The following is a 27,666-nucleotide window of genomic DNA, read 5'->3' on the forward strand; positions in this document are numbered from 1 at the left end:
AGCAGCGCGATTTATTTCATTTCGGTGTGCTGCACTAGCATACAGCTAGTCTGTGCATTTAAAAAAGAGGGCAGGCTGTCCGTCGTGCAAGGGCCGGAGATCGATTTCCTCCACCAGCACCGAGTGGAAACAAAGTGCTTCCTCTGGCGAGGTGACCATCACGCAGAACGTGACCCTGTCACTGTGATCCTGACGGTCGCCCTTCTCAATGGAATGACAAGGGCCCAGAGCTTACAAATGTCAACGAGCAGAAAATGATCTCTACTGACTCCACCAGGAATTGAACCAGGAACCAGTTCTTTGAGCACTGTAGGGGGTCAGATCTGTGGGAGACGCATAATCCTGGTCCCTCCCCGTTCTCCAGAAGGGTGTTAAAGATTACACAGACACTGGCTTTGAGCACAATCACAACTTCCTTGATTAGTATCTCCAAGGCACTTAGGCACATTTTCATAGGAAAGGGACTGAGACATGAAGGACACCGAGCCATCCTCTTACCCCGAAAGGCACAATTCTGGGTTTGCAACAGAAGGCAGCTGTCCGGCCTCTATCGAGGTCAGGCCTCGCTCCACGCCTGGCCACGCCGCACGTTCTCAAAAGGCAGATTCCACATCACCCATCTCCACGCACACAGTCTTCAGCTGTGAATAATACTCGATCGTCACGCGGCCATTCTCTCTGCCGAACCCTGAAAGGAAGAGCGGGCTGAGGATGAGCCACGTGACTGAAAAGTCATGGTGACCGGCAAGGACAGGCCCGGCTGACCCCAGCAGGGGGAGGAAACACAACTGACAAGGTTTGGGACGAAGTCCTCAACTGCACATACCAGCTGTGGAGCCAGGCACGGATAAAAGTGACCCACTGGCCTTCGGGGAGGGGGCCAAGGCAACAGCCACGTCTCATTTCTACGACAGGAAACCTAACTTAGGTATCTACCGTTGTGGGCTGAGATCTGAAAACATTCAGGCTTTCCTATCCAGTGTGAAAGCAGTCTCTACAACAATCGACGGACGCCTTTGAAAGTTGCTGCTAACTTGGGGCGCCTGGGTGGCTCCGTCGGTTGAGCGCCTAATTCTTGATTTCAGCTCAGGTCATGATCTCAGGGTCGTGAGGTGGAGCCCAGCGTCAGGCTCCATGCTAGGCGTGGAATCTGCTTAAGATTCTCTCTCCCTCTCCCTCTGCCCTGCTCTCTCTCTCTCTCAAAAAAAAAAAAAAAAAGAAAAAAGATTACTTCTACTGCTTAAGAGCTAACCTTATAGACTAACTTTGAGATTATGAAACTTAATAGAGATACAAAGATCTGATTGCATAGGTCCAAATGGGGAAGGGCATCTTAGCAACAAAATGTGGAAAACACAGTCTGCTTGATGTTCTCTCTCCCTCTACCTCTCCCCCCACTTGTGTGCACACCCATGCACACTCTCTAAAATAAATCAATCAATCTCTAAAGATTTTTTTTCTATTTCAGAGAGCGAGCACAAGCAAGAGGAACAGGGGGCAGAGGGAGAGGGAGAAGCAGACCCCCCGCTGAGCAGGGAGCCCAATGCGGGGCTCGATCCCAGGACCCCAGGATCATGACCTGAGCTGAAGGCAGATGCTTCACCGACTGAGACATCCAGGCGCCCCTAAAATAAATAAATAAATCTTAAAAAAAAAAAAAAAAAGCTGGTGCTCACTAAAACTTAACTCTACATAATAGAATTTTCAACCTTTTCTTACACCAGATCTGTTAAGAGCAGCTTGCTGTTTATACCCCATCAACTCACAGGAGCAGGGGACTCTTCGGGTAGCACAGATTACTCAAAGTCCAAGCACTGCCTGGTCACTAAGTCACACGTCACAAGGACAGCATCCCACACCTGGCCTTTCTTGTCATCCTGCCTCAGGCTTAGGTAGGCTCTGCCTCCAAAGGGCAAGGCCCGGTCCCCACACACCCACGCCTCCAGGGACACTATTCAAAAGGTGACTTCTACAGTGGCTCTGGCAAGGCCTCGCTCTGTCCTTTGTCCCCTTTCACACCCTCTGAGCACAGAGCTAGTTGGGTGGGTTAGTCCAGGTTGTTGCTCCTCAGATCTGGCCACATTTCGGTCTCTCTCTCATCCAAGACCAGACAAGCCTGAGCGCACGGATCCAAACATTTCGATTTGTGGAAGGGAAAGCTGGCCTAGGAGGGCCCTCTGAGGCCTACACTGTAGATTCCAAACTTTTCCCTGCACCGAGGGTTCTAGCTTAATAAAGCAGCGCCCTGGATCCCACTCTGCACTCTGTGCCTGTGTGCCCAGCTCCTCTGGGCCCCGTGCAGGGACGAGGGTGATCAGTGGAGCATGACCAGGGAATGCCGGGGTAATAACAAAACATAGTAAATCAAACTCTCAGATTAATACCCATCATCTCATCGGCTCTCCTCGGGGTATGTTTGCCAACACTGTGATGGCCACAAACACGAGCCAAGAGGCCAGGGGTCAGGCTCTTAGCATGGTGCTGCTACAAAGTCGAAACCGATTTTCAGGGAAAGATATGGGAGATTATAGAGAATATTTACAGGCAATAAGCTCCAAAGAGAGAACCTCAAAGTAAGGGCTCTATCCTGGACGCCTCGAGGCTCCTCCTCACACTGGACTTCCACATGCGCTATGTTACAGTAACGCGTGCCCAACTGACCGAGTCCACGTAAGCGACGGGCAGCAGCTTAGGGACAACATTTCTGGTTGTAACCCTAGGGGCTGTCATTGTTGTTAAAAACAAGTTAATATATGCTTTCTGAGATGTAAGAGCCACTTTACATCTAAAAACTCCACAGTGGGGCGCCTAGGTGGCTCAGGAGGTTAAGTGTCTGCCTTCAGCTCAGGTCATGATCCCAGGTCCTGGGATCCAGCCCCACGTCGGGCTCCCTGCTCAGCGAGGAGTCGGCTTTTCCCTCTGCCCCTCTTCCCCTGCTTGGGCTCACTCTCTCAAATAATAAGTAAAATCTTAAAAATAAAATCTTAAAATAATAAAATCAAATTGTAAAATAAAATAAAATCATAAAATAAAATTAAATTAAAAAATCCACAGTGAGGGCGCCTGGGTGGCTCAGTTGGTTAAGCGACTACCTTCGGCTCAGGTCACGACCATTGAGTCCCGCATCGGGCTCCCTGCTCTGCGGGGAGTCTGCTTCTCCCTCTGACCCTCCCCTTTCTCATGCTCTCTCTCATCCTCTCTCAAATAAATAAATAAAATCTTTAATTTAAAAAAACGCTCCACAGTGGATGACAACAACCATCCCTAGTATGGAACCTCTGGGAGTGGATTTATGCCTCCAGCGATCACAGACTGTGAAGAAGAACTAATTCTAGCCACGAGATAAACTTTTTTGAGATGTCTGCCAGCCGTTCACAAGCTAAGCTGTATACACGTCAGAACCTTCTGGAGAGCTTTTTGGGGTGGGGGGGGGAGTTGCTTGACTTCCATCCCCAGAGACTTGTGTGGGTCTGGGGAGGACCAGGAATCAGGACACTGTCCCAGCTGATTCTGATGCACAGCCATGTTTGGGAAGCTGGTCCGTAGAGTCTGAATGACACCCCATGTCCCCAGAGACCCGGTCTGCCCTCGCGCTTGCCAGCCAGCGCCTCACCTGACTTCTTATACCCGCCGAAGGGCAGCTCCACTGGGCTGACATTGTAGTTGTTAATGAAGCACATCCCGGCCTGCAGCCTGGCCACCACTCTGTGAGCGCGTTGGATGTCCCTATGAAGCAAAAAAACCAAACAAAACGTGGTTATTCATAGTTTCTTTTGCTCCTGCTCTAACAGGAAAAGTTAGACTACCAGTTCTAAAGGTCTCAAAGTATTGCCAACTCATTTCCTCACAATGTGTTTTAAAATCTCGTGGCATCCCTGCAAAAGAGAGAAGGACTTGAGTTTGAGAGTCTCATCCGAAAGCATCTATAAAATAAGCAGCAGCAACAAGGAGGCCAAACACTTCGATGGGGAGAAAGAGTCTTTTTAACAAATAGTGCTGGAACAGCTGGCTATCCACACATCCAGCAAGTAGGAAGGTCAATCCCTTTCTACAGCACATATAAATATGAACTCAGGTCACAGACCTAAAACATCAAAGCAAAAACCGTAAAACTCTTCAAAGAAAACAGGAATAAATCTTCAGGACCCTGGGCTAGATAAATCCTTCTTAGACATGGTACCAAAAGTAACAGACAAAAAGAAAAAACCAGAATGGGACTTGGTCAAAATTTACAATTTTTGTACCGCAAATAAGACTATCGAGAAAATGCAAAAGACAACTTCGAGGCATGCAAATCAAAACTACACTGAGGGGCGCCTGGGTGGCTCAGTCAGTTAAGCATCTGCCTTCGGCTCAGGTCATGATCCCAGGGTCCTGGGATTGAGCCCCGCTCAGCAGGGAGTCTGCATCTCCCTCTCCCCCTGCTCATGCTCTCTCTTAAATAAATAAAATTTTTTTTAAAGATTTTATTTATTTGGGGCGCCTGGGTGGCTCAGTTGGTTAAGCGACTGCCTTCAGCTCAGGTCATGATCCTAGAGTCCCTCGATCGAGTCCCGCATCGGGCTCCCTGCTCGGCAGGGAGTCTGCTTCTCCCTCTGACCCTCCCCCCTCTCATGTGCTTTCTCTCTTTCTCATTCTCTCTCTCTCAAATAAATAAAATCTTTAAAAAAAAAAGATTTTATTTATTTGTGAGAGAGAGAGAGAGAGAGAGCGCACAAGCCGGGGGAGCAGCACACAGAGGGAGAAGCAGGCTCCCCGCTGAGCAGGGAGCCTGATGCGGGGCTCAATCCCAGGACCCTGGGATCATGACCTGAGCTGAAGGCAGACGCTTAACGACTGAGCCACCCAGGCGCCCCTAAATAAATAAATCTTAAAAAGAAAAAACAAAAAACCACACTGAGACACCACTTCACACCCAGCAGGATGGCGGAAACCAAAAGGCCACACAGTAGCAAGGGCTGCCCCGGATACGGATGCGGATGCGGAGAAACCGGCCCCCCACCATGTTGATGGTGGGCACGTGAGGTGGTGCTGCCTCTTGGGGGAACAGCTGAGCAGTGCCCAGAGAGCTAAGCACAGAGGCACCACGTGATCCAGCAGTTCCACTTCTAGGGATGTGCCACAGGCAGAAATGAAACACAGCCACACAGAGACTCAGATACAAGTGTCCACAGAGACATTATTCATAATAGCAAACAAGTAGAAACAATCCAAATGTCCACCAGGTGAATGAACAAGATGTACCCACGCAATGGAATATTATTTGGAGATAGGATGAGGTACAGGCACCTGCTACAACACAAAGACCCGAGAGAACATGCTGCTAAGTCGAAGAAGCCAGTCACACAACGCCACATACTGTAGGACTCCATTTACATAAAATATTCAGAATAAGCAAATCTGTAGAGCGAGCAAGTAGATTAGGGGTGGCCGGGGCCTGGGGGGAGGGGAGAATGAGAAATGGCTGCTCATGTTCGTGGGATGATGAAAATGTTCTAAAACCAGATTATGGTGATGGTTGCAGAACTCTGTAAATACACTGAAAAACAGTGGGTAAATTAACAGTGGGTACGGTACATGAGTTATCCTATAAAGTGTTAAAACAGTAACAGCATACTGAGTCACCCTTTGTGAGCGCCCCCATCCGTCCTGTGGCGGCAAAGCAAGAGCAGAGACAACCCATTCGGTGCTCACAGGGAAAAAGCAGCTCCTCAGGGAGGACTGCCAGGGCCGTGACACTGCCAGGGCCGTGACACTACTAGTCGGCGTGTCAGCCTGACGGCGGATACCGCTGTGCAAGTCCGCAGGGTGTACACCACCGAGGGTAACCCTGACGTCACTGTGGTCTTTGGGCAATTACGGTACGTTCAAGTAGGTTCATCGATTACAACCAATGTACCCTCGGGTGGGGGACGCTGATGGCGGCAGGTGGGGGGGTGGGGTAAGTGGGACATCTCTGTGCTCTGCCTTCCACTCGGTTTTTTTTTTTTTTTTTTTTTTTTAAAGATTTTTTTATTTATTTATTCATGAGAGGCAGAGACAGAGAGAGAGAGAGAGAGAGAGAGAGGCAGAGGGAGAAGCAGGGTTCCCACCGAGCGGGGAGCCCGATGCGGGACTCGATCCCAGGACCCCGGGATCATGACCTGAGCCGAAGGCAGACGCTTAACCATCTGAGCCACCCAGGCGCCCTTCCACTCGGTTTTGCAGTGAACCTAAAATTACTCTAAAAAAAAGAAACAAACAAAAAAGCAGCAGCTCCTCAATCTTTTCTTTCTCCAGAGCTCCAAGAGAAGCTATTTCTTTTTTTTTAAGATTTTATTTATTTATTTGAAAGAGAGTGAGCGAGAGAGAGCACAAGCAGGGGGAGGGGCAGAGGGGGAGGGAGAAGCAGGCTCCCCACCGAGCAGGAAGCCTGACCTGGGGGATCATGACCTCAGATGAAGGCCAACTGAGCCCCCAGTTGGCCTTCATCAGTGCTATTTCATTCATCAGACCCTCCAGGGGGTCCTGAGTCTTCCTTCCCAGGTTCCTCATCACAAAACTAAGAAAAAATTGAACCCTGTATATATCCCAAAGAAACAGCATAATTCCAAGTGTAAAGCAGTCTTGGAGAACTGCCTAGGACTGCCAAAGACTAATCAAAGTTTGTATATGATCAAGCAATCTGCAATCATTTTCAAGGAAATTTTGTTCCCAAATCACTTTTTACTTGTATTATAGTGGTTAAAGTTTATGTACAAAGATCTTAATCACAATTTTACTTACAAGAGTTACAACTGGAAACAACAGCCTAAATATGCAACAACTGAAAAAAGGCCTACATATTTTACAACACATTCCAATTAGGAATTACTCTAAAGCCACGAAAAATCACCTTTTTGAAGAATACTGCCCAGTGTTTATATGCTTACAGGTTTCTAAATTCCTTGACATGTAGGTTTTCAGTAGGCACCCAACCTGATGCTTTACATAGATCAGAACCTTAAATATTTGTCCAATGAATGAATGAAATAGGATAGAATGTTCATCAACACTGTTTAAAGCTCAATTTAGGGGCGCCTGGGTGGCTCAGTCCTTAAGCATCTGCCTTCCGCTCAGGTCATGATCCCAGGGTCCTGGGATCGAGCCCCGCATCAGGCTCCCTGCTCCGAGGGAAGCCTGCTTCTCCCTCTTCCACTCCCCCTGCTTATGTTCCCTCTCTCACTGTGTCTCTCTCTGTCAAATAAATCAAATTTTAAAAAAATAAAATAAAATAAAATAAACCTCAATTTAAACTCAACAGCAGGGGGCGCCTGGGTGGCTCAGTCAGTTAAGCGAGTGCCTTCGGCTTTGGGTCATGATCCCAGGGTCCTGGCATCAAGCCCCACGTCGGGGTCTCTCTCTGCTCAGTGGGAAGCCTGCTTCTCCCTCTCCCTCTGCCCCTCCTGCAGCTTATGATCTCTCTCTCTCGCTCACTCTCTCTCAAAAAAAAAAAAAAAAAAATCTTAAACTCAACAGCAGGGGCACCTGGGTGGCTTAGTTGATTGAGCGTCTGCTGGCTCAGGTCATGATCCTGGAGTCCGGGATTGAGCCCTGGTCGGGCTCCCTGCTCAGCAGAGAGCCTGCTTCTCCCTTGCCCTCTGCCCCCCCCCAACTCGTTCTCTCTCTCTCTCAAATAAGTAAATAAGTAAATAAAAAATCTTTTAAGAAAACAAATAGGGCGCCTGGGTGGCTCAGTCGTTAAGTGTCTGCCTTCAGCTCAGGTCATGATCCCGGGGTCCTGGGATCGAGTCCCACATCGGGCTTCCTGCTCAGTGGGGGGCCTGTTTCTCCCTCTGCCTCTGCCGCTCCCCCTGCTTGTGCTCTCTCTCTCTGTCAAATAAATAAATAAATAAAATATTTAAAAAATTAAAGAATTAAAAAAAGAAAACAAATAAACAAACTCAACAGCAGGGGCTCTGGCCATTCAGGGCAAACTGCGAGATCCTACTTGGGCACCTTCGGACCTCACCTGGAGCAGGCAGAAAATGCTGATGAACATGTCAACTCCAGAGAGGAAATGAGGGCAGTGGCCTCTCTGGGCAGACCCAGCATCCGTCCCCTATTTCTGCAAAGCTGCATGAGTGTCCTTTCCCACATACCTGGTAAAGACACCAGCCGCTAAGCCAAAAGTGGTATCATTGGCTCTTTCCAGAACCTCAGCTTCAGTGTCAAATGGTAAAATGGACATAACTGGTCCAAAGATCTCTTCTTTCACGCAGGTCATATCATCTCTGCAATTAGCTGCAAACATCGTAATAGAGTCAAACATCAGTGAAGGAATGATCGTGCTTGGTGCTTGAAAATATCTTTTCCACAGTAAGCACTGAAATACACAGCGGTAAGAACGCCTTGAGAACCCTACTCGAAACATCGGATGCGTATCAGCCTAAGTCTGAAAACCAATCCTCACGTATCTACAAAGATGGCAAGTCTACGTTCTCTTAAAAGGTTGTTCAGAGCTTGTGTATATACAAAGTACAAAAAGCATTCTGGTCACTTGTATGTCACATTGTACTTTGGGGACACCTGAACTATCTTAAAGATGTAATAAATAACTCTCAGGTTGTGCTTAAGGATAGTTCATTATGTTCTAATTCTCCGAAAACTAGTAATTCACATACGACATTTAGGGAAATGATTAGCCAGAATATTAAATTATTCAGGACAATCACTACCCAAGAATCCCAGGAAATATTTTATTATCTCCTGCAGGTTGGTAACACTGCATGGCTCTGTACGCAGTGAATTCTATGTCGGAGACTCAAAGGTGATGCGGGCATGAAGTAACAGGTGGCAGGCGAGGGAAGGAAAGGTTCCTGTCTGAAACGGAACACTCACTGTACTTTGGCCCACAAATCTTTTTTTTTATTTTGTATTGTTATGTTAATCACCATACATCATTAGTTTTTGATGTAGCGTTCCATGATTGTTTGTGCATAACACCCAGTGCTCCATGCAGAACGTGCCCTCTTTAATACCCATCACCAGGCTAACCCATCCCCCCACCCCCCTCCCCTCTAGAACCCTCAGTTTGTTTTTCAGAGTCCATCGTCTCTCATGGTTCGTCTCCCCCTCCGACTTACTCCCCTTCATTCTTCCCCTCCCTCTATCTTCTTTTTCTTCTTTCTTAACATACATTGCATTATTTGTTTCAGAAGTACAGATCTGTGATTCAACAGTCTTGCACAATTCACAGCGCTCACCATAGCACATACCCTCCCCAGTGTCTATCACCCAGCCACCCCTTCCCTCCCACCCCCCACCACTCCAGCAACTCTCAGTTTGTTTCCTGAGATTAAGAATTCCTCATATCAGTGAGGTCATATGATACATGTCTTTCTCTGATTGACTTATTTCACTCAGCATAACACCCTCCAGTTCCATCCACGTCGTTGCAAATGGCAAGATCTCATTCCTTTTGATGGCTGCATAATATTCCATTGTGTATATATACCACATCTTCTTTATCCATTCATCTGTCGATGGGCATCTTGGCTCTTTCCACAGTTTGGCTATTGTGGACATTGCTGCTATAAACATTGGGGTGCACGTACCCCTTCAGGTCCCTACATTTGTATCTTTGTGGTAAATACCCAGTAGTGCAATTGCTGGATCGTATGGTAGCTCTATTTTCAACTGTTTGAGGAACCTCCATACTGTTTTCCAGAGTTGGCCCACAAATCTTAAGGAATCTAAAGTTAACCCAGACTCTTGTTGTGACTCTCAAACTTTAATATGAATAAAAATGAATTGGGGGTTTATTAAAAAGCAGACCGCTGGGCCCCACTCTGAGAGTTACACTGAGGGGTCTAGGGCAGGAGCCAGGAATCGGCCCCTAATTTAACAGGTTTTCCAAGTGGCACTGACATCATGGATCACAAACCAGGCTTTCAGAATCACTAGAATAAACCTCTGTTCAGTTAGCTCCCTGTTCTTTGCCTAGGTTCACAGCTTGTTTAAGAATAACTTTTTTGGGGGCGCCTGGGTGGCTCAGTCGTTAAGCGTCTGCCTTCGGCTCAGGTCATGATCCCAGGGTCCTGGGATCGAGTCCCACATCGGGCTCCCTGCTCAGCAGGAAGCCTGCTTCTCCCTCTCCCACTCCCCTTGCTTGTGTTCCTGCTCTCACTGTCTCTCTCTGTCAAATAAATAAATAAAATATTTAAAAAAAAAAAAGAATAACTTTTTTTTCCTAATTGTAAAATATGTATTCCCTGTGAAAAATCTGGAATATTCAGAAATGTACCAAGTATAATAAAAATCACCTTTAATCCCAGCAACCAGAGAAATCCACTATTAATATTATGATGAATACTCCATTCCTTCTTTTTCTTATGCATACACTTGTTTTTTAATACATGTGGGTTAATACCATACACAGTATTGTTAAATCTATATTTTTTATTTGTATCTAAAAATATATTGTAAGCTTTTCCTATTCACTTAATAAGTACAAGCTATTCCATGGTATGGATGCTAGGTTCACAGCTTTCAAACCTCAGTGGATCTTTTTTTTAGCGAGGGCTAAAGGTTAAAATGCATCAGATAATCAAGTGCTGAAAACGGACACAGCTGTCAATCTTAGGGACAGAGATCAGCTGGGTCTATCTTCTAGACAAGATGTAAGGAATTACACAACATAATTCAATCTGTACATAGTTTTTTAAAGCCTATGAAACTGATTTTTTTAAACTATTTTTTAACTAAAATTCAATTAATTAACATATAGTGTATTATTAGTTTCAGAGGTAGAGTTCAGTGATTCATCAGTTTTATATAACACCCAGTGTTCATTACATCCCTCCTTAATGTCCATCACCCAGTTAACCCCATTCCCCCATTCTTCTCCCCTCCAGCAACCCTCAGTTTGTTTCCTATGATTAAGAGTCTCTTACGGTTTGTCTCCCTCTCGGTTTTGTCTTATTTCATTTTTCCCTCCCTTCCCCTATGCTCCTGTTTTGTTTCTTAAATTCCACATATGAGTGAGATCATATGATAATTGTCTTACTCTGATTGACTTACTTTGCTCAGCATAATACCCTCTAGTTCCATCCTTGTCATTTCAAACGGCAAGACTGCATTTTTCTGATGGCTAATAGTCCACTACATATATTGACCACTTCTTCTTTATCCATTCATCTGTTGATGGACATCTAGGCTCTTTCCATAGTTTGGCTATTGTGGACATTGCTGCTATAAACATTGGGGTGCAATGTGCCCCTTCGGATCACTACATTTGTATCTTTGGGGTAAATACCTAGTAGTGCAATTGCTGGATCGTATGGTAGCTCTATTTTCAACTTTTTGAGGAACCTCCATACTGTTTTCCAGAGTGGCTGCACCAGCTTGCATTCCCACCAACAGTGTAGGAGGGTTCCCCTTTCTCCGCATCCCCGCCAACATCTGTCGTTTCCTGACTTGTTAATTCTAGCCATTCTGACGGGTGTGAGGTGGTATCTCATTGAGGTTTTGATTTGTATTTCCCTGATGCCAAGTGACATTGAGCACTTTTTCATGTGTCTATTGGCCATTTGGATGTCTTCTTTGGAAAAATGTCTGTTCATGTCTTCTGCCCATTTCTTAATTGGATCATTTGTTCTTTGGGTGTTGAGTTTGATAAGTTCTTTATAGACTTTGGATATTAGGCCCTTTATCTGTTATGACACTGCAAATATCTTCTCCCATTCTGTCAGCTATCTTTTGATTTTGTCGACTATTTCTTTTGCTGTGCAAAAGATTTTTATCTTGATGAAGTCCCAGTAGTTCATTTTTGCCTTTGTTTCCCTTGCCTTTGGAGATGTGTCTAGCAAGAAGTTGCTATGGCTGAGATCAAAGAAGTTGCTGCCTGTGTTCTCCTCTAAGATTTTGATGGATTCCTATGTCCCATTTAGGTCTTTCATCCATTTCGAGTCTATTTTTGTGGGTGGTGTAAGGAAATGGCCCAGTTTCATTCTTCTGCATGTGGCTGTCCAATTTTCCCAACACCATTTGTTGAAGAGACTGTCTTTTTTCCATTGGATATTCTTTCCTGCTTTGTTGAACATTAGCTGACCATAGAGTTGAGGGTCCATTTCTAGGTTCTCCATTCTGTTCCACTGATCTGTCTGTTTTTGTGCCAGTACCACACTGTCTTAATGATTACAGCTTTGTAATAGAGCTTGAAGTCCAGAATTGTTATGCCACCAGCTTGGGTTTTCTTTTTCAACATTCCTTTGGCTATTCGGGGTCTTTTCTGGTTCCATACAAATGTTAGGATTATTTGTTCCAGCTCTGTGAAAAAAGTTGATGGTATTTTGATAGGGATTGCATTGAATGTGTAGATTGCTCTAGGTAGCACAGACTTTTTAACAGTATCTGTTGTTCCAATCTATGAGCATGGAATGTTTTTCCATTTCTTTGTATCTTCCTCAATTTCTTTCATGAGTGTTCTATAGTTTTCAGAGTACAGATTCTTTGTGTCTTTGGTTAGGCTTATTCCTAGGTATCTTATGGTTTTTGGTGCAATTGTAAATGCAATCAACTCCATAATTCCTCTTTCTTCTCATTGTTAGTGTATAGACATGTAACGATTTCTGTGCATTGTTTTTATATCCTGCCATTTTGCTGAATTCCTGTATGAGTTTAAGCAATTTTGGGATGGAGTCTTTTGGGTTTTCCACATAGAGTATCATGTCATCCACGAAGAGTGAGAGTTTGACTTCTTCTTTACCAATTTGGATGCCTTTTATTTTTGTTGTCTGATTGGACTTCTAGTACTATGTTGAACAGCAGTGCAACTACCAATATTTTTATAGGGATACTAAGATACATTGTAAAATAACAGAGGAAAGCACGAGAATAACATTACCTAGAGCAGTGGGCACCTCTGAGGGATAGGAGAAGTAAAGGGTCGAAGACAGCGGAATGACCATACACTTGCCTGTCCAAAGCAGGACACGTTTAAGATATTGAAAGGAGGTGCTAAAAATTATTAAATTACAAAATTTTTTAAATATCACCAGATTGACAAATTGGTTTTATCATATTGATGACATATTGCTCAAAGAAAAACATATTCTTCAGCAACTTTCCTGAGAAACAAAATTCATTAATTTTTTTTAAAACATGCACTACCATTTTTTTTTTTTTTTTATGAGCTCCCTGCTTCCAGAACAACAGGTGTCGACCCAGTTAAGTCTCAGGCAAACTAAAGCACACTGCTGTCCAAGAGGAAGGGCACATGGGAGGTAAGGAAGAACTTCTACTCCTTAAGTCTGAGCAGTGGGGACACCATTTACTGACACTTGCTTTATACCATATACATATTTTATAAATATCCTTTTCTATCTGACATTTATTTCAAACTGTTTAAAAACAAACAAGAAGAGGACGTACTCAGTACACAAGGTCTCATGTAATATCCATCCTTCAATTTGGGATCTTCAGGTACATGTATGTCTCCACCACACAGCACTTTAGCACCCTGCCCAAAAAGAAGAAGAATGCATAGTTTCTATTAAACACACAACCCTGATATGCATCCCTGAAACATTCAGTGTGTCCTAAGCAGACACCTAGTCAGTCCACTGCAGGTACAAAGCAGAACACAGCTGAGGACATCGTGAGCCAAGCAGGTATGAGCACAGGAGAAGTGCACCCAGCAAGGAACGTGGAATACTTCCCCTCCCCCTCGCCCCATCCTATTTCTACTTGATTCTCACCTGCTCCTTTGCCAGCTTAACAAACCCAAGGACTCGCTCCAGGTGTGGGCGGTTAATGAGGGGACCCATCCTCGTATCTTCCAGAAGGGGATCTCCGATTTTTATCTTTTGGGTCCGTTTCACTACTTCTCTTGTAAATTCATCAAGAATTTCCTTTTGCACAAATACTCTTGTGCCATTACAACAAACCTGAAGGACAGACACAAATTTGTATGTGTGTAAGGAAAGAAAAAGGAAAAGAGGGAAGAATCCAACAGCTTTAATCTGAAAAGAGACAGTATACCTTTTTAAAAGGTTAGTTCCAGCTCTAAAAATTATCCCCATCCTGAACAGAATCACACATGGAATCGTGGACATACCACCCTATCAGCAAAGAAATTGCCCGCCCTTCGAGAAGAAAGTTCTGGCTTTTTGTTTGTTTACATTTCCTTAAGGCCATTCATAGATCCACATGAGCCACATGAGCTCTCCTATTGCCTCCTGTCAGAGGCTCAATGGGGCCGTGTATTTTAAGAGTAGGAGGGGACGGGAAAGCAAAAATAGACTTAAGAACTAGGGGCTTGAGCCTAATAAAAACCTGAAGCATTTCACAGTGAACGTCTGTCTCTAAAATCACTAGTCATGACCACTTAGATCCTCCCATGGAACGTGAGCACAGATACTGTTCAAATGCTATCAGAACTATAGATACAAAGTCCAAAAACAGAGCCAAGTACTCATGCTCACAGAATAATGAACACATATCAAAAGGTCACGGGAGCTGCCATGAGCCAAATCGGCAATTATCTGAGCATCAGAATAAATAATGATAGTACATGGATTGTAATCCATAGAATAAAGTAAGAATCCATGGTCCATGATAATAAAAATAAATGAGTGAAAAAAAACACGGGAGAAGGGAAAGTTCCTTCTCACAGTGGAGAGTGAACTAATAAATGCAGAAGAACAGTTTTATTGGGAAATCACCATTTGGGAACCCCCATCATAGAAACTGTTTCCAGCAAAAATCATCCAAGGGTGTTAAGGCTAGTGGGGGAGAGCTGGGGAGGCGCAGAACCCTGTCGCACTGTCTGCTATGTGACACGACTTCCCTGGTGAACCTCTGAGAAGGACACAACACCGCTTCGGTGGTGTTTTTTTGCCCCAAACACATAACCCAAATCTTATCAAAAGGAAACACCAGAGAGACCCCAAATGAGGGACATTCTACAAAATAAATAGCTTGTATTCTTCAAAAATGTCAAGGTCCTGAAAGATAAGAATAATTGAAGAGCGGACTGTCCCAGACTAAAGGAGGCTATGGGGACACAACAACTAAATGCGACACACCTTCCTAGACTCGGTCTTGGACCAAAAGAAAGAAACTGTGTTTTTGTTTAGTTTGCTAAAAGGACTAATGTCAAACAAATGACAACATGTGGGGTGCCTGGGTGGCTCAGTTGGTTAAACATCTCCCTTCAGCTCAGGTCATGATCCTGGGGTCCTCGGATCAAGTCCTGCATCGGGCTCCTTGCTCAGCGGGGAGCCTGCTGCTCCCCCTGCTTGTGCTCTCTTTTTCTCTCTCAAATAAATAAATAAAATCTTTTTTAAAAAAATGACAGTATGTGGATAGGGGCTACAGAGTGCGTATACTCCATACGAGGTTATTGATTTTACTAAGTGCACCGTGCTTACATAAGAGAATGCACTTGTAGGGAGCCTGGGTGGCTCAGTCATTAAGTGTCTGCCTTCGGCTCGGGTCATGATCTCAGGGTCCTGGGATCGAGTCCCACATCGGGCTCCCTGCTCTGCAGGAAGCCTGCTTCTCCCTTTGCCACTCCCCCTGCTTGTGTCCCCTCTCTCGCTGTGTCTCTCTCTGTCGAATAAATAAATAAAATCTTTTATTAAAAAAAGAGAGAGAATGTACTTGTTTCTAGAAAATACAGACAGAAATGTAAAAGTTACGGATCTTACATCTGCAACTTTCAAACAGTTCAGAAAAAGATAACATGCATACCTATGTATAGAAAAAGAAACAGAATGACAAAGGAAATGTGATAAAATGTTAACATTTGAGAAACGTGGCTCAAGGATGTGAAGGAATTCTTTGCACTATCTGGGCAACGCTTCTGTAAGTCTGAAATTATTTTGAAACAGAAAGCTTGAAAACATGCTGTTCGATGAAGGGGCAAGATTCCTTCGAGACCTCTGCCAGGGACGGGTGCATACCTCGCCTTGCGTGAGGAAGTTGGCCATCAGCGCCCCCTTCACAGCGTTCTCCATATCACAATCGGAGAAGATGATCAGGGGAGATTTGCCTCCCAGTTCCAAAGTGACGGGTTTGATTCCTTTAGCTGACATCTCCATGATCTTACAGAACAAGAACAAACACGTTGAGAAGCGTCATGCATATAAAACCACATGCTACATCAGCTAGAACCTGAGCCTCCAAGCATCTCGACCTACGAATGACCTGCAGCCTTGTTCTTGTCAGGGACTCTGCCCTTTCGTCTACTTATCCTTCTCCAGAACCCTTGAGAATCCACAGGACTGCACTTGACTTTCTGAGGAGGCAATGCATTTTGAAACTATCGTTCATTCACGTGTCACAGGTGGAAACCCTTCTATTACTATTACTGTGTTCAAGGCTGACAATCAGTTAAGGTCAAACAATACATCGGAAATAAACTGAGCGAGCACCCTTCCTTCTGAGGTGGCTGCTACAGAGGAGCTCAGGCACCAAGGACCCAATTGGCAGCCCGGACCCTGCGCTCAGAGATATGGGCAGATGACTTCCATCCCCTCGCGGACCAACTGCCAGCCTCATGTTCTGATCACTCCACCCCACTTCATTCCCCGCTTCACACGTCTAAAGCACGCTTCAGATCTTTGTCCCGATCCCTACGGCCTCCCTCCCAGCCCAAGCTGGGTTAAGATTGGAAGATAAGCCTCCGACATGTACTCGGGGCAGGCCCGACACTGCCATTTGTGGGGACCCACACTGGTTTCGTTACCTTCGAGCCGGTGGGCACACTCCCGGTGAAGGAGACTTTGGCCACGTCAGGATGCTGACACAGAAACTGGCCCGTGGCCGCCCCTCCTTGAACCACGTTGAAGAGCCCGGGGGGCACGCCGGCCTCCGTGTAGATTTCGGCCAGCTGCAGCACCGACACCGGCGTGAAGGGAGAGGGCTTGAAGACCATGGCGTTACCTGCGCAAACCCAAGACGCGAGCACAGAAGACTGCTTAAGCCTGGTGATCCTCTGAGCACAGGACGGAACAGGACAACAAGCCAAGAGCAACTCCAAATGTTCCCTGTTCCCCGCCCTCCGTCACCTCCTAGACCCGCACTGGTACCAATAAGTAAACCCAGCTTGTTCTCCCCACCTCGGCTTCTTGCAATGAGCAGATCCCAAGCCACACACCCACCCAGTCTCAACCAGGAACACCTTACATTCGCATTTCCAGGCCTTTCCACATCTATGATCTCATTTAACTCTTGCCACAGCAGGAGGAAGTGGTGCGCTCACTCCCATTTTAGAGAAGTTGAAATGGAAGACCAGAAAGGTTCATTTTGATGAGTCTCCAAAGCTAGTGACTTAGTTCTAGTCTTTCTGTCGCAGCTGCCTCTGCCTCGCACGGGAACTTGCAAAAAGCAGGACATAAGCGGCAACATGAGGAAAGCTGCATTTCAACACAGCGGCCCAACTGTGGCGCTTTCTTTAACCTCAGGATTTTTTTTCCTAAGATACAATAAACCATCTTTTCCCACCGATTCGTCTTTAAATAGTATGAGAAAACTTCTTCAGTCAGCCAGCCCAAGTTTCTCTAATGGGAGCCTTGTTTATTATTTGTATTAAGAAGGACGAAGTTTATCTTCTACTTCTTAAGTGAAGCCAAACTCTTGAGTGTGACTCCCTCCAAAGAAATTCATCCCACAATTCTTCTGCAGAAAGGAGAACTTAAAGGAGCACAAATCTAAATCAATGTGACCGTAAGAAATCAGGCTTCCAAGACCAAAATTAATGGTCTTCCTTTCCATAACAAAAATAAATTAGATAAATAAAAGTGGGAATAGGGGCGCCTGGGTGGCTCAGTCGGTTAAGTGGCTGCCTTCGGCTCAGGTCATGATCTCGGGGTCCTGGGATCGAGTCCCGCATCGGGCTCCCTGCTCCGTGGGAAGCCTGCTTCTCCCTCTGCTTGCAGCTCCCCCTGCTTGTGCTCTCTCTCTCTCAAATAAATAAAATCTTTTCAAAAATAAAAATAAAATAACAGTGGGAATAACATAGAAGCAACCCATGTGCATGTGCTAAGCTGTCAGGTCCCGAGGTGGCAGGGTAGGGAGGGACGCCTGTCCTCTGAGGCTTCAGGTGCCCCAAGGCAGGCCCCTTCTGCTGTGGAGTATGAGTGTGTGAATGAGTGTGTGTGTGTATGTGTGTGTGTACACGGACAGGTGAGAGGTAGAGAATGGGGCGAGAGTGGACGGCTCCCACATGGAAAAGCCATTCTTTCTCACCACATGCTAAGGCCGGCGCCGACTTCCAGCAGGCGATCTGGAAGGGGTAGTTCCACGCGCCTATTCCCACACAGACGCCAAGCGGTTCTCTTCTGGTATAACCAAACGATCCGCCTGGGAGCTGGACATGCTCGCCTAAGGGGGAAACAGAGGAGTCGCAGAGAATGCAGGACTGCCTTTCCAGAGACTCCGCCAACAGCCCTACTCAGCTTGTGCCACACTTGGTGGCCTCCCCGCTGACCCCGGCCTCCCCGCTGACTCCGGCCTCCCCGCTGTCCCTGGCCTCCCCGCTGACCCCGGCCTCCTCACTGTCTCCAACACACCGGTGCTCCCAGTCTCCGCTCTAATGTTCATTCTAGCCATGCGTGCACACCTCTGCACATTCTCTCCGAAAAAGAATCCTACCCGTCCCTCAAACCTGTGTTCACTTGACTTAATATAATACTCTAAAACCTTAGAGCATCTAGCAGATAATAACTTAAAGGAAACAAGATGGAAGTGTAGGACCCAAACCTCAGACTCTGGCTCCCCACAGCCCTGCTGGGTGCTGGTGCCATCCAACACCAACTACTGTAAACCTCACAGTCAAACAAAACAAAACCTTTTCTGCTAACTTAACTAGGTAGAACTAGTAAATGTAACACTTACTGACTCTTGCAAGAACTGGTTTTTTAACAACTTGGCCTGAAGCTCAGGTACCATGCCGAGTGCTTTACGTATATTTTCTCATTTAATCCTTATGATAACGCACGAAGACAGTTTCAATAAGGAAAGATAAAGTAATTCTCAGGGTCACCCATGCGGAGAGTGATAAAACCAGAATTTTTAACCCACGTCTGTCTTAATCCCCAATCTCTCTCCCTTCACCACTAGGATCTGCTCTTCTGCCTCCTGGCCACCTGCTCCCAGGCCAGGCCAGGGCTCACCAGCCATGGATCCAGCCAAGCCCGCATAGTACTCGAGGCACTGCCATGAAGTGTCGATGTCCCAGCGGGCCTCAAAGATGGACTTGCCATTGTTGATGGTCTCCACGGTGGCGATTTCATCCTTCCGTTCCTTCGGGTAAAACAGAAGACTAGATTTAAGACATATTACCAGACACCTCAACGTATTCAACACTCAGACTATATCACGCAATTTTTAAAAATAGAAACAGCTTGCACTTTTTTTTTTTTTTTTAGAAGGTGCTCAACCTAATTGGTGTTCAGGGAAAGGTACTTTTTTTTAAATTTTATTATGTTAGTGAAACAGCTTGCACTTTAAATGAAGGGAGTGGTGCTGTTACATTTGGAAGAGAGAAAAAGATTACTGCAGAATAGAGCCCTAGTCTCCCCTCAAGTTAATCATCACAGATTTAAGACCCAGACCGCGTTTCAAGGTCGATTAGAAAAGGAATGGTTTGATGGGGCCCCTGAGTGACTCAGTCGGTGAAGCAGCTGCCTTCGGCTCAAGTCATGATCCCGGCCGGGGTCCTGGGATTGAGCCCCACGTCGGGCTCCCTGCTCAGTGGGGAGCCTGCTTCTCTCTCTGCTCTTCACCCCACTCAAGTGCATGCTCTCTCTCTCTCAAATAAATAAATAAAATCTTTAAAAAAAAACTTGTAAGAAAAGGAATGGTTTGCGAAGTGAATGTTATATATGTGTATGTTTATAAACACGTACGCACATGCACATCCTGTGTTTGCATGTATAGAGTAAGAGACAGGCATCATTACAGAAATGGTAAGCAATCGCCAAACACACATTTGTCAGGAAAGAGGTTATATACACGCGTGGCTTTAAATCACCCAAAGACATGCAGCATGTGAAAATCACAAGATAGTTACTTTCTAATGGTCAGTACTCATCAATTCGCTTTTTAAATACTGCCCCGGTTGTAGCCTCCATGACTCCGAGATGCTGGAGATGGTCCAGGGATGGGATGGAAAGGTTTGGGAAACCGGCCTAAAGAGAAAAGCTAAATAATGACTTTCTTTGTCCCAAAGATGAAAGACTTGAATGAACATAGCATGTAAAAGTAGACATTGGCTATTACGGATCCAGTGTAAAAATAAACAAGAGGGTGAATATCTGGACATACATAAAAGGTGCACCGAAAACTGACAAGATGCAGCACTGTCTTATGAAACCTGATAAGCAGGGAGGCAGACCAGAAGCAAAAGGAAATGGCGACCGCAAATATCACGAGCCCATACCCACAGTACACACCTCGGGAGAGAAGAGGGGAGGAATATAAAAATCACTGGGAAAGTCGGACCGCGAGATCGGAGCACATTATGGAAAGTCGGACCGCGAGATCGGAGCACATTATGGAAAGTCGGACCGCGAGATCGGAGCACATTATGGAAAGTCGGACCGCGAGATCGGAGCACATTATGCTTCCATAAAGGCCAGAGGCATCAAGAGTTTTGAGTGAGTCATTCCACCTTCATTACTAAGAAAAAAAACATATGGATCCAGTCTCTGCCTTCACGAAACTGATATAAAATAGGAAGTTAGTAAATTCTAAATAAGTCGGCCCAGACCCTGCGCTCTCAGACCCAGGCAAGAGGTAAGGACTTCTGTGTCCACGGGCCCAACGCCAGTCAGCCGCTCTAACCACCCCCAGTGCACTGAACTAACCACTCCCTGCCCCTCATACGTTTAGGGCACACTTTAGACCTTTGCCCACAATATCAACGGCCTCCCGGCGTACAAACTAGATAAGATCAGAAGATAATCTGGGTAGGTCCGGCACTGTGAACCGAGAGATAAGTTTTCTTTAAATTATTAGATAACCCTGGAAATTACCCAAACTAAGACACAAAGGAAAAAAAAAAATGGGAAAAAAATGAACAGAGCATCAGTTGCTAGAGAGCTTCAAGCTGCCCAGTCTGTGTGTAACTGGAGGCCCTGAGGAGAGACAGAACAGGGGGCAGAAATTCAGTTAGAACTTCCTAATTTTAAGTTAAAGCACTGAAAAAATCCCATCAACCTAGAATTATATACCTACAATTCTTTCAAAAGGCAAAGCAAAATGAAGACTTTCAGACACACCAGAGCTGAAAGAAGATCACCAGCAAACCTGCACTATAAATGCTAAAGAAATTTCTTTAAGCAGAAAAAATATGACACCACATGGAAATCGGGGCCTACACGAAGGAATGAGGAGCACCAGAGGGAGAGGGAGAAGCAGGCTCCGCGCTGAGCAGGGAGCCCTGACGCGGGGCTCGATCCCAGGACCCTGGGATCATGACCTGAGCTGAAGGCAGACACTTCCCCGACTGAGCCATTCAGGTGCCAAAGGGGTCAATTTTTTTTTTTCCTTTAAATTTTTTTATTGTTATGTTAATCACCATACATTACATCATTACTTTTTGATGTAGTGTTCCATGATTGATTGTTTGTGCATAACACCCAGTGCTCCAGGCAGAACGTGCCCTCTTTAATACCCATCACCAGGCTAACCCATCCCCCCACCCCCTCCCCTCTAGAACCCTCAGTTTGTTTTTCAGAGTCCATCGTCTCTCATGGTTCGTCTCCCCGTCCGACTTACTCCCCTTCATTCTTCCCCTCCTATCTTTTTTTTTTCTTAACATATATTGCATTATTTGTTTCAGAAGTACAGATCTGTGATTCAACAGTTTTGCACACTTCACAGCGCTCACCATAGCACATACCCTCCGCAATGTCTATCACCCAGCCACCCCGTCCCTCCCACCCCCCACCACTCCAGCAACACTCTGTTTCCTGAGATTAAGAATTCCTCATATCAGTGAGGTCATATGATACATGTCTTTCTCTGATTGACTTATCTCGCTCAGCATAACACCTTCCAGTTCCATCCACGTCATTGCAAATGGCAAGATCTCATTCCTTTTGATGGCTGCATAATATTCCACTGTGTATATATACCACCTCTTCTTTATCCATTCATCTGTCGATGGACATCTTGGCTCTTTCCACAGTTTGGCTATTGTGGACGTTGCTGCTATAAATATTGGGGTGCACGTACCCCTTTGGATCCCTACATTTGTATCTTTGTGGTAAATACCCAGTAGTGCAATTGCTGGATCATATGGTAGCTCTATTTTCAACTTTTTGAGGAACCTCCATACTGTTTTCCACAGTGTTTGCATCAGCTTGCATTCCCACCAACAGTGTACGAGGGTTCCAAAGGGGCCAGTTCTTAAGAGGACACAACAACCCTAAATGCTTATCCACTAGGGAAAAGTGAGACAAACTAAAATAATAAATTATCTGCTTGAGTTACCACGTTTGGGCTATCTAATTCAAAATAATTTTTTTTTAAAGATTTTATTTATTTGACAGAGAGAGACACAGCGAGAGAGGGAACACAAGCAGGGGGAGTGGGAGAGGGAGAAGCAGGGGGAGTGGGAGAGGGAGAAGCAGGCTTCCCACGGAGCAGGGAGCCCGATGCGGGGCTCGATCCCAGGACCCTGGGATCATGACCTGAGCCGAAGGCAGACGCTTAACAACTGAGCCACCCAGGCACCCCTCAAAATAATTTTTTGACGACAGAGGAAAATACTTAGTTGGGAGGAAATCCTCCATGAACACTGCTTCATCTCTGTGTGGCCCAGGCTTTCCGAGCAGAGGACACTGGCCAGCTGAGCGGCAAAGGCCTTGGAAGGCAGACACAGTGTCTGCCTAAAGACAGAGGTGCCCAGAGAGATGTGCAGATGGAAAGCTCACTGCTTCCCATGTCTGGAGACACCTGCTAACTTTCCAAGGTAATAAAGCTGGTAACACCTTCCCCCTGAACCCTGGAGGCGATCTGCTTAGTGAGCCATCTCCCTCGCTCCAGGGTAGAGCAGACACAGGCGTGAGAGCAGCTCCTGCTAAACTGAGTCTCATAACTTTAGGGTTCCCCTGCTGGGGGGCAACCTCTGCAAGTGACAGGGTAATCGGTAGCTCTCACTGCATCTCCCCGTGGGGACTGGAGCTCAGAAAACTAGTATTAAGGTAGTGCCCTGACTGCTGCATTTTGCTGTGAATGATAAACCGTATCTTCCTCGGGGCGCCTGGGTGGCTCAGTTGGTGAGGCGTCTGCCTTCGGCTCTGGTCATGATCTCAGGGTCCTGGATCGAGCCCCACATCAGGCTCCCGGCTCAGCGGGAAGCCTGCTTCTCCCTCTGCCCCTCCCCTCTGCTTGTGCTCTCCCTCTCTCAAATAAACAAATAAATAAAATCTTTAAAAAAACAACATATCTTTCTCTAATCCCGCAAGCTTCGTGTCTCCTGTCACTATATATATGTACATACATATGTATGTATGGTAATTCTCAGACACGTCACAGTTTCTGACTTAACATACTCGTGAGAACAAAAATCACCAGAGTTCTACCACTCAGAGATAACCACAATTCATATTTTGGTGTACATGCTTCTGAATCTTCTAATTTTCTGTAATAAGCATCTCTAGTCCTTTTGCTTTTTAAGACTAAAAAGCTTAGGGGTTCAATCAGTGAAGCATGCGGATTCTTGATCTCAGGGTCATGAGTTCGAGCCCCATGTTGGGTATAGAGATTACCCAAAATAAATAAAATTAAAAAAAAAAAAGACCGTAAGAAGTTTTAACTTTGTTGGGTTTTTTTTAAGATTATTTATTTATTTGAGAGAGAGAGAGAGAGAGAGAGAGAGAGAGAGCATTCAAGCAGGAGGGAGGATGGGGGGAGGGGCAGAGGGAGAGGGAGAGTCTCAAGTAGACTCCCCGCTGAGTGCAGAGCCTGACACAGGGCTCGATCCACAACCCCAAGCACAACCTGAGCCAAAATCAAGAGTCCGATGCTTAACTGACTGAGCTACCCAGGTGCCCCAACTTTGTTTTTTAAGAAGGGAACATCTATCAATCTATGACATCTTCCCAGGCAATTAAGGTAGAAAATGTGCCCGAAAAAAGAACGGTAGACTTAAGAGTCATCAAAGGAAAAAATAAACGGTTCCGGACAAGTACACAGAGTTAAAAAAGGAGACAAGCTGCAAAGGACACATGACAACAAAGATGGAAAAAACAACCTGCCAAGGGAGAGGTCACAGAGAGCCAGGATCCAGAAGGCAATTATTCAAAGAAAGCATGTCCTAGATACCCAGGGGATCACACGAAAATGATTTTTAATTTCGTAAAAAAGGCATCGCCTAACAGAGCATCAAAGTCTAACTGCAAACCATCACAGAGAACCCTCACAGCAACTCAAGGGGGACATCTCTGAAAGAGAAAAAACGTGAAACATACCCTTATTATCCTGGCCGCCTCCAAAAGAATTCGACAGCGCTCCATGCCAGATTTCTGACTCCATATTTTAAAGGCGGCCTTGGCATCTTGCACAGCCAAATTTACTTCCTTCTCTCCTGAGCAAGTGAAGGTGGCTATCACTCGGCCTGTAACCGGAAACACAGTGTTATCTCCAACTGTCGCCTCCCATTTAAAGAAAGTACTGTGGGGGGCGCCTCGGTGGCTCAGTCGTTAAGCGTCTGCCTTGGGCTCAGGTCATGATCCCGGGGTCCTGGGATCAAGCCCCACATCCGGCTCCCTGCTCCACGGGAGGCCTGCTTCTCCCTCTCCCACTCCCCCTGTCTGAGTTTCCTCTCTCGCTGTGTCTCTCTCTGTCAAAGAAATAAATAAAATCTTAAAATAAATAAATAAAATAAAGAAAGTACTGTGTATCCAAATTCCCTTTTAGTGACCCCCTTCTTGTTTTCAACTATGGTTTGATTTCATGACCACCCCTATGCCAACAGTTCTTAACTCTGTTTTGAGGTGACTGAACCCTTTAGGAATAGAACAAAAGGGGGCGCCTGGGTGGCTCAGTCATTAAGCATCTGCCTTTGGCTCAGGTCGTGGTCCCAGGGTCCTGGGATCGAGCCCCGCTTCGGGCTCCCTGCTCCGCAGGAAGCCTGCTTCTCCCTCTCCCACTCCCCCTGCTTGTGTTCCCTCTCTCGCTGTGTCTCTCTCTGTCAAATAAACAAAATATTTAAAAAAAAAAAAAAAGAATCTAACAAAAGGTGCAGACTTCTCTCTAGAAAACTGTACTTCACTGCATCACAGAATTAGAGAGAGAATGTGTCCTTGCCCTAAGCACAGCACAAACTTCAGGTTAGGAACCCCTTCCTCCTCTATTTTATAGCTGGGTTTTGCAACTCTCCTTAACAATGTTTGAGAATCAGGGGCGCCTGGGTGGCTCAGTCGTTAAGCGTCTGCCTTCGGCTCAGGTCATGATCCGAGGGTCCTGGGATCGAGCCCCGCATCGGGCTCCCTGCTCCGAGGGAAGCCTGCTTCTCCCTCTCCCACTCCCCCTGCTTGTGTTCCCTCTCTCGCTGTGTCTCTCTGTCAAATAAATAAAATCTTTAAAAAAACCAAAAACAATGTTTGAGAATCTCAGGGGTCTTGCAAAATCAAAGTTGAAAGTCCTCAGTCCCCTGGGTTATAAATTCTGATTTGATATCACTGGTCTATGTTCTACATAAGTCGTATCATACTACTGAGACACTTCATGAGTGTGGTTAATAAACAGCAATATCGGGAAAACCTATCCTTAAACACAAGAAAAAATTTTTCTCATGGGGCGCTTGGGTGGCTCAGATGGTTAAGCGTCTGCCTTCAGCTCAGGTCATGATCCCAGGGTCCTGGGATCAAGCCCCGCATCGGGCTCCTGGCTCAGCGGGGGGCCTGCTTCTCCTTCTCTGTCCGCCTCTCCCCCTGCTCATGCTCTTTCTGTATCTCTGTGTCTCGGATGAATAAATAAAACCTTAAAGAAAAAATTTTTCTCAAAAATAAAAAAGTCCAGTCTCTCCTTTTCTTACTCCAACCTTATTCCCTATCCCGATGCAAAATATGAACCCCGCATCCCAAGGGTTGTGATTGCCTCTACCAACAGGAATTACTTTAAGTACACCAAGTCGGCAGTTCCTTTTCCATCCCCCAAGAACTCCAGGGACTCTGCTTTTTCCAGGAAGATTTCACAAGCCTGCCATTTGTTACAAATTTGAATAGCTAGTTGGTAAGGGCAGTGGCTAAGGATTGCACACACTGTAGGTAATTAAAATAAAGAGCAATTTTTCCTTCTCCCGTAGGACTACAGGGATGGGGGTGGAGAGGCTGTTTCCTCTGCAAGAGTCCACTGACCCCTGGGGTCCCTTCCTGCTCTGACAAGGTTACTACTGTTCCGTGGTTTAGCGGGATGGATCAATCCTAAATTCTGCAGCCCTTCGCAATCCAGTTGTGTCCCTCTGGCCACCTGCCATTCTGGTTTGCACAACACATTTACATTTTTCTCCCCACAAATATTACATAAATCTCAGCAAAACAAACATAAACCAAAAACCAAAACCTCTTCCTCATTAGCTGTGTGATCTTCAGAATTCTCAGAGCAAATCCAGGGCCCAGCACGGGTATTTGCCAGGTATTTGGCAACCTCAAGCACTGGATAAAACCTGGGCTTTTTTCCCTTTCCCAATTCTAATTCATGCAAGAAATATTTTAACGCTAGGAGATCGCAACAAAGCCCTCATTCAGGCTCCTTAGAGTCATCTGTGAATGCTTCTCCATTCTCGGCACTAATGTTTTCACCTGCGTCCTTCTGGAAATCCTAATCCTTTCCCATGCAAAGTGAATACATTACTGCCGTTCTAACTTTAAAAATTAATAACTAACAGGGGCACAACCTCACGCACCGTGGCTTTGTAGACTCTTCAGGCCGTTGTAGCACGACCCACGATCCCCCCCCCGCGACGCAACTCACCAGCTTTACCAGTTTTCTAGACTCTCTCCCTGTTCCTGTCCAGATGCATTCGCGTTTGCACGGAGTCCTTAGCGGCCTGCACACACAACTCTATTCTCCACACCGTCACTCACTTATGCCCAGCAAACGTCTGCCGAACGCACTAAATGAAGGTTCAGGGCAGTAGAACACCTCCACGAGTGGGGCGGGGAAGCGCCAACCGGCGCCCAGGCCCCGCCGCCGCCCCCCTGCACCGCCGCCCAGGCCCCGCAGCCCGGTCTCCGCCCGGTTACCGGTTGCCGGTTCGAACGCCTTCTCGGTGCCGGAGGCGTCCGCCGGATCCACGCGGGCCCCGCCGCGGTAATTGAGCGGCTGCGACACAACGAAAGTGCCAGTGCTCATGGCCGCAGCAGGAGCAGGCCGAAGCGTGCGGAGAAGCGGAGCGAGCGCGGCGCAGCGGGCTCGGAGACACATGGGAGCCGGACGCAGCGGGCGGCGGGGAGGAGCGAGACGGAAGCAGAGGCTGGCGGGGAGAGGCGGGGCGGGCAGGGCGGGGCCGCGGGCAGAGGCGGAGCTGGCGCGGAGGGGCGGGGCCGCGGAGAGAAGGGGCGAGCAGCGGGGCCCTCCAGGACGCGAGAGGGGCGGGTCCGCGGGGCTGTTGGGGAGGAGCTGGGGGAGAGGCGGGGCTGACGGGGAGAGGCGGGGCCGCGGGGGCTGGGGGAGGGGCGGGGCAGT

The 27,666-nt window shown here is 46.5% G+C and overlaps 1 protein-coding gene across 2 annotated transcripts; it reads right to left on the minus strand.

Moving 5' to 3' along the window:
• Positions 1 to 394: 394 nt before the first annotated feature.
• Positions 395 to 27,454, minus strand: ALDH9A1 (aldehyde dehydrogenase 9 family member A1). Of its 2 annotated transcripts, none has more exons than XM_027613726.2 (11): positions 27,225 to 27,454; positions 24,447 to 24,592; positions 19,227 to 19,269; positions 18,214 to 18,348; positions 16,712 to 16,908; positions 15,927 to 16,067; positions 13,719 to 13,907; positions 13,393 to 13,480; positions 8,121 to 8,262; positions 3,614 to 3,726; positions 395 to 688 (listed from the first exon to the last, which is right to left on the minus strand). In XM_027613726.2, exons 1-11 carry the CDS (start codon positions 27,403 to 27,405, stop codon positions 594 to 596), a joined length of 1,470 nt encoding a protein of 489 aa, XP_027469527.1. In that variant the 5' UTR covers positions 27,406 to 27,454; the 3' UTR covers positions 395 to 593. The 2 variants fall into 2 exon arrangements, with proteins under 2 accessions (XP_027469527.1, XP_027469526.1); XM_027613725.2 differs by having other exon boundaries at positions 19,140 to 19,269; positions 27,225 to 27,453.
• Positions 27,455 to 27,666: the final 212 nt, after the last annotated feature.

This window comes from Zalophus californianus, chromosome 10 (assembly GCF_009762305.2).
Source record: "Zalophus californianus isolate mZalCal1 chromosome 10, mZalCal1.pri.v2, whole genome shotgun sequence".
NCBI classification, from domain to species: domain Eukaryota; kingdom Metazoa; phylum Chordata; class Mammalia; order Carnivora; family Otariidae; genus Zalophus; species Zalophus californianus.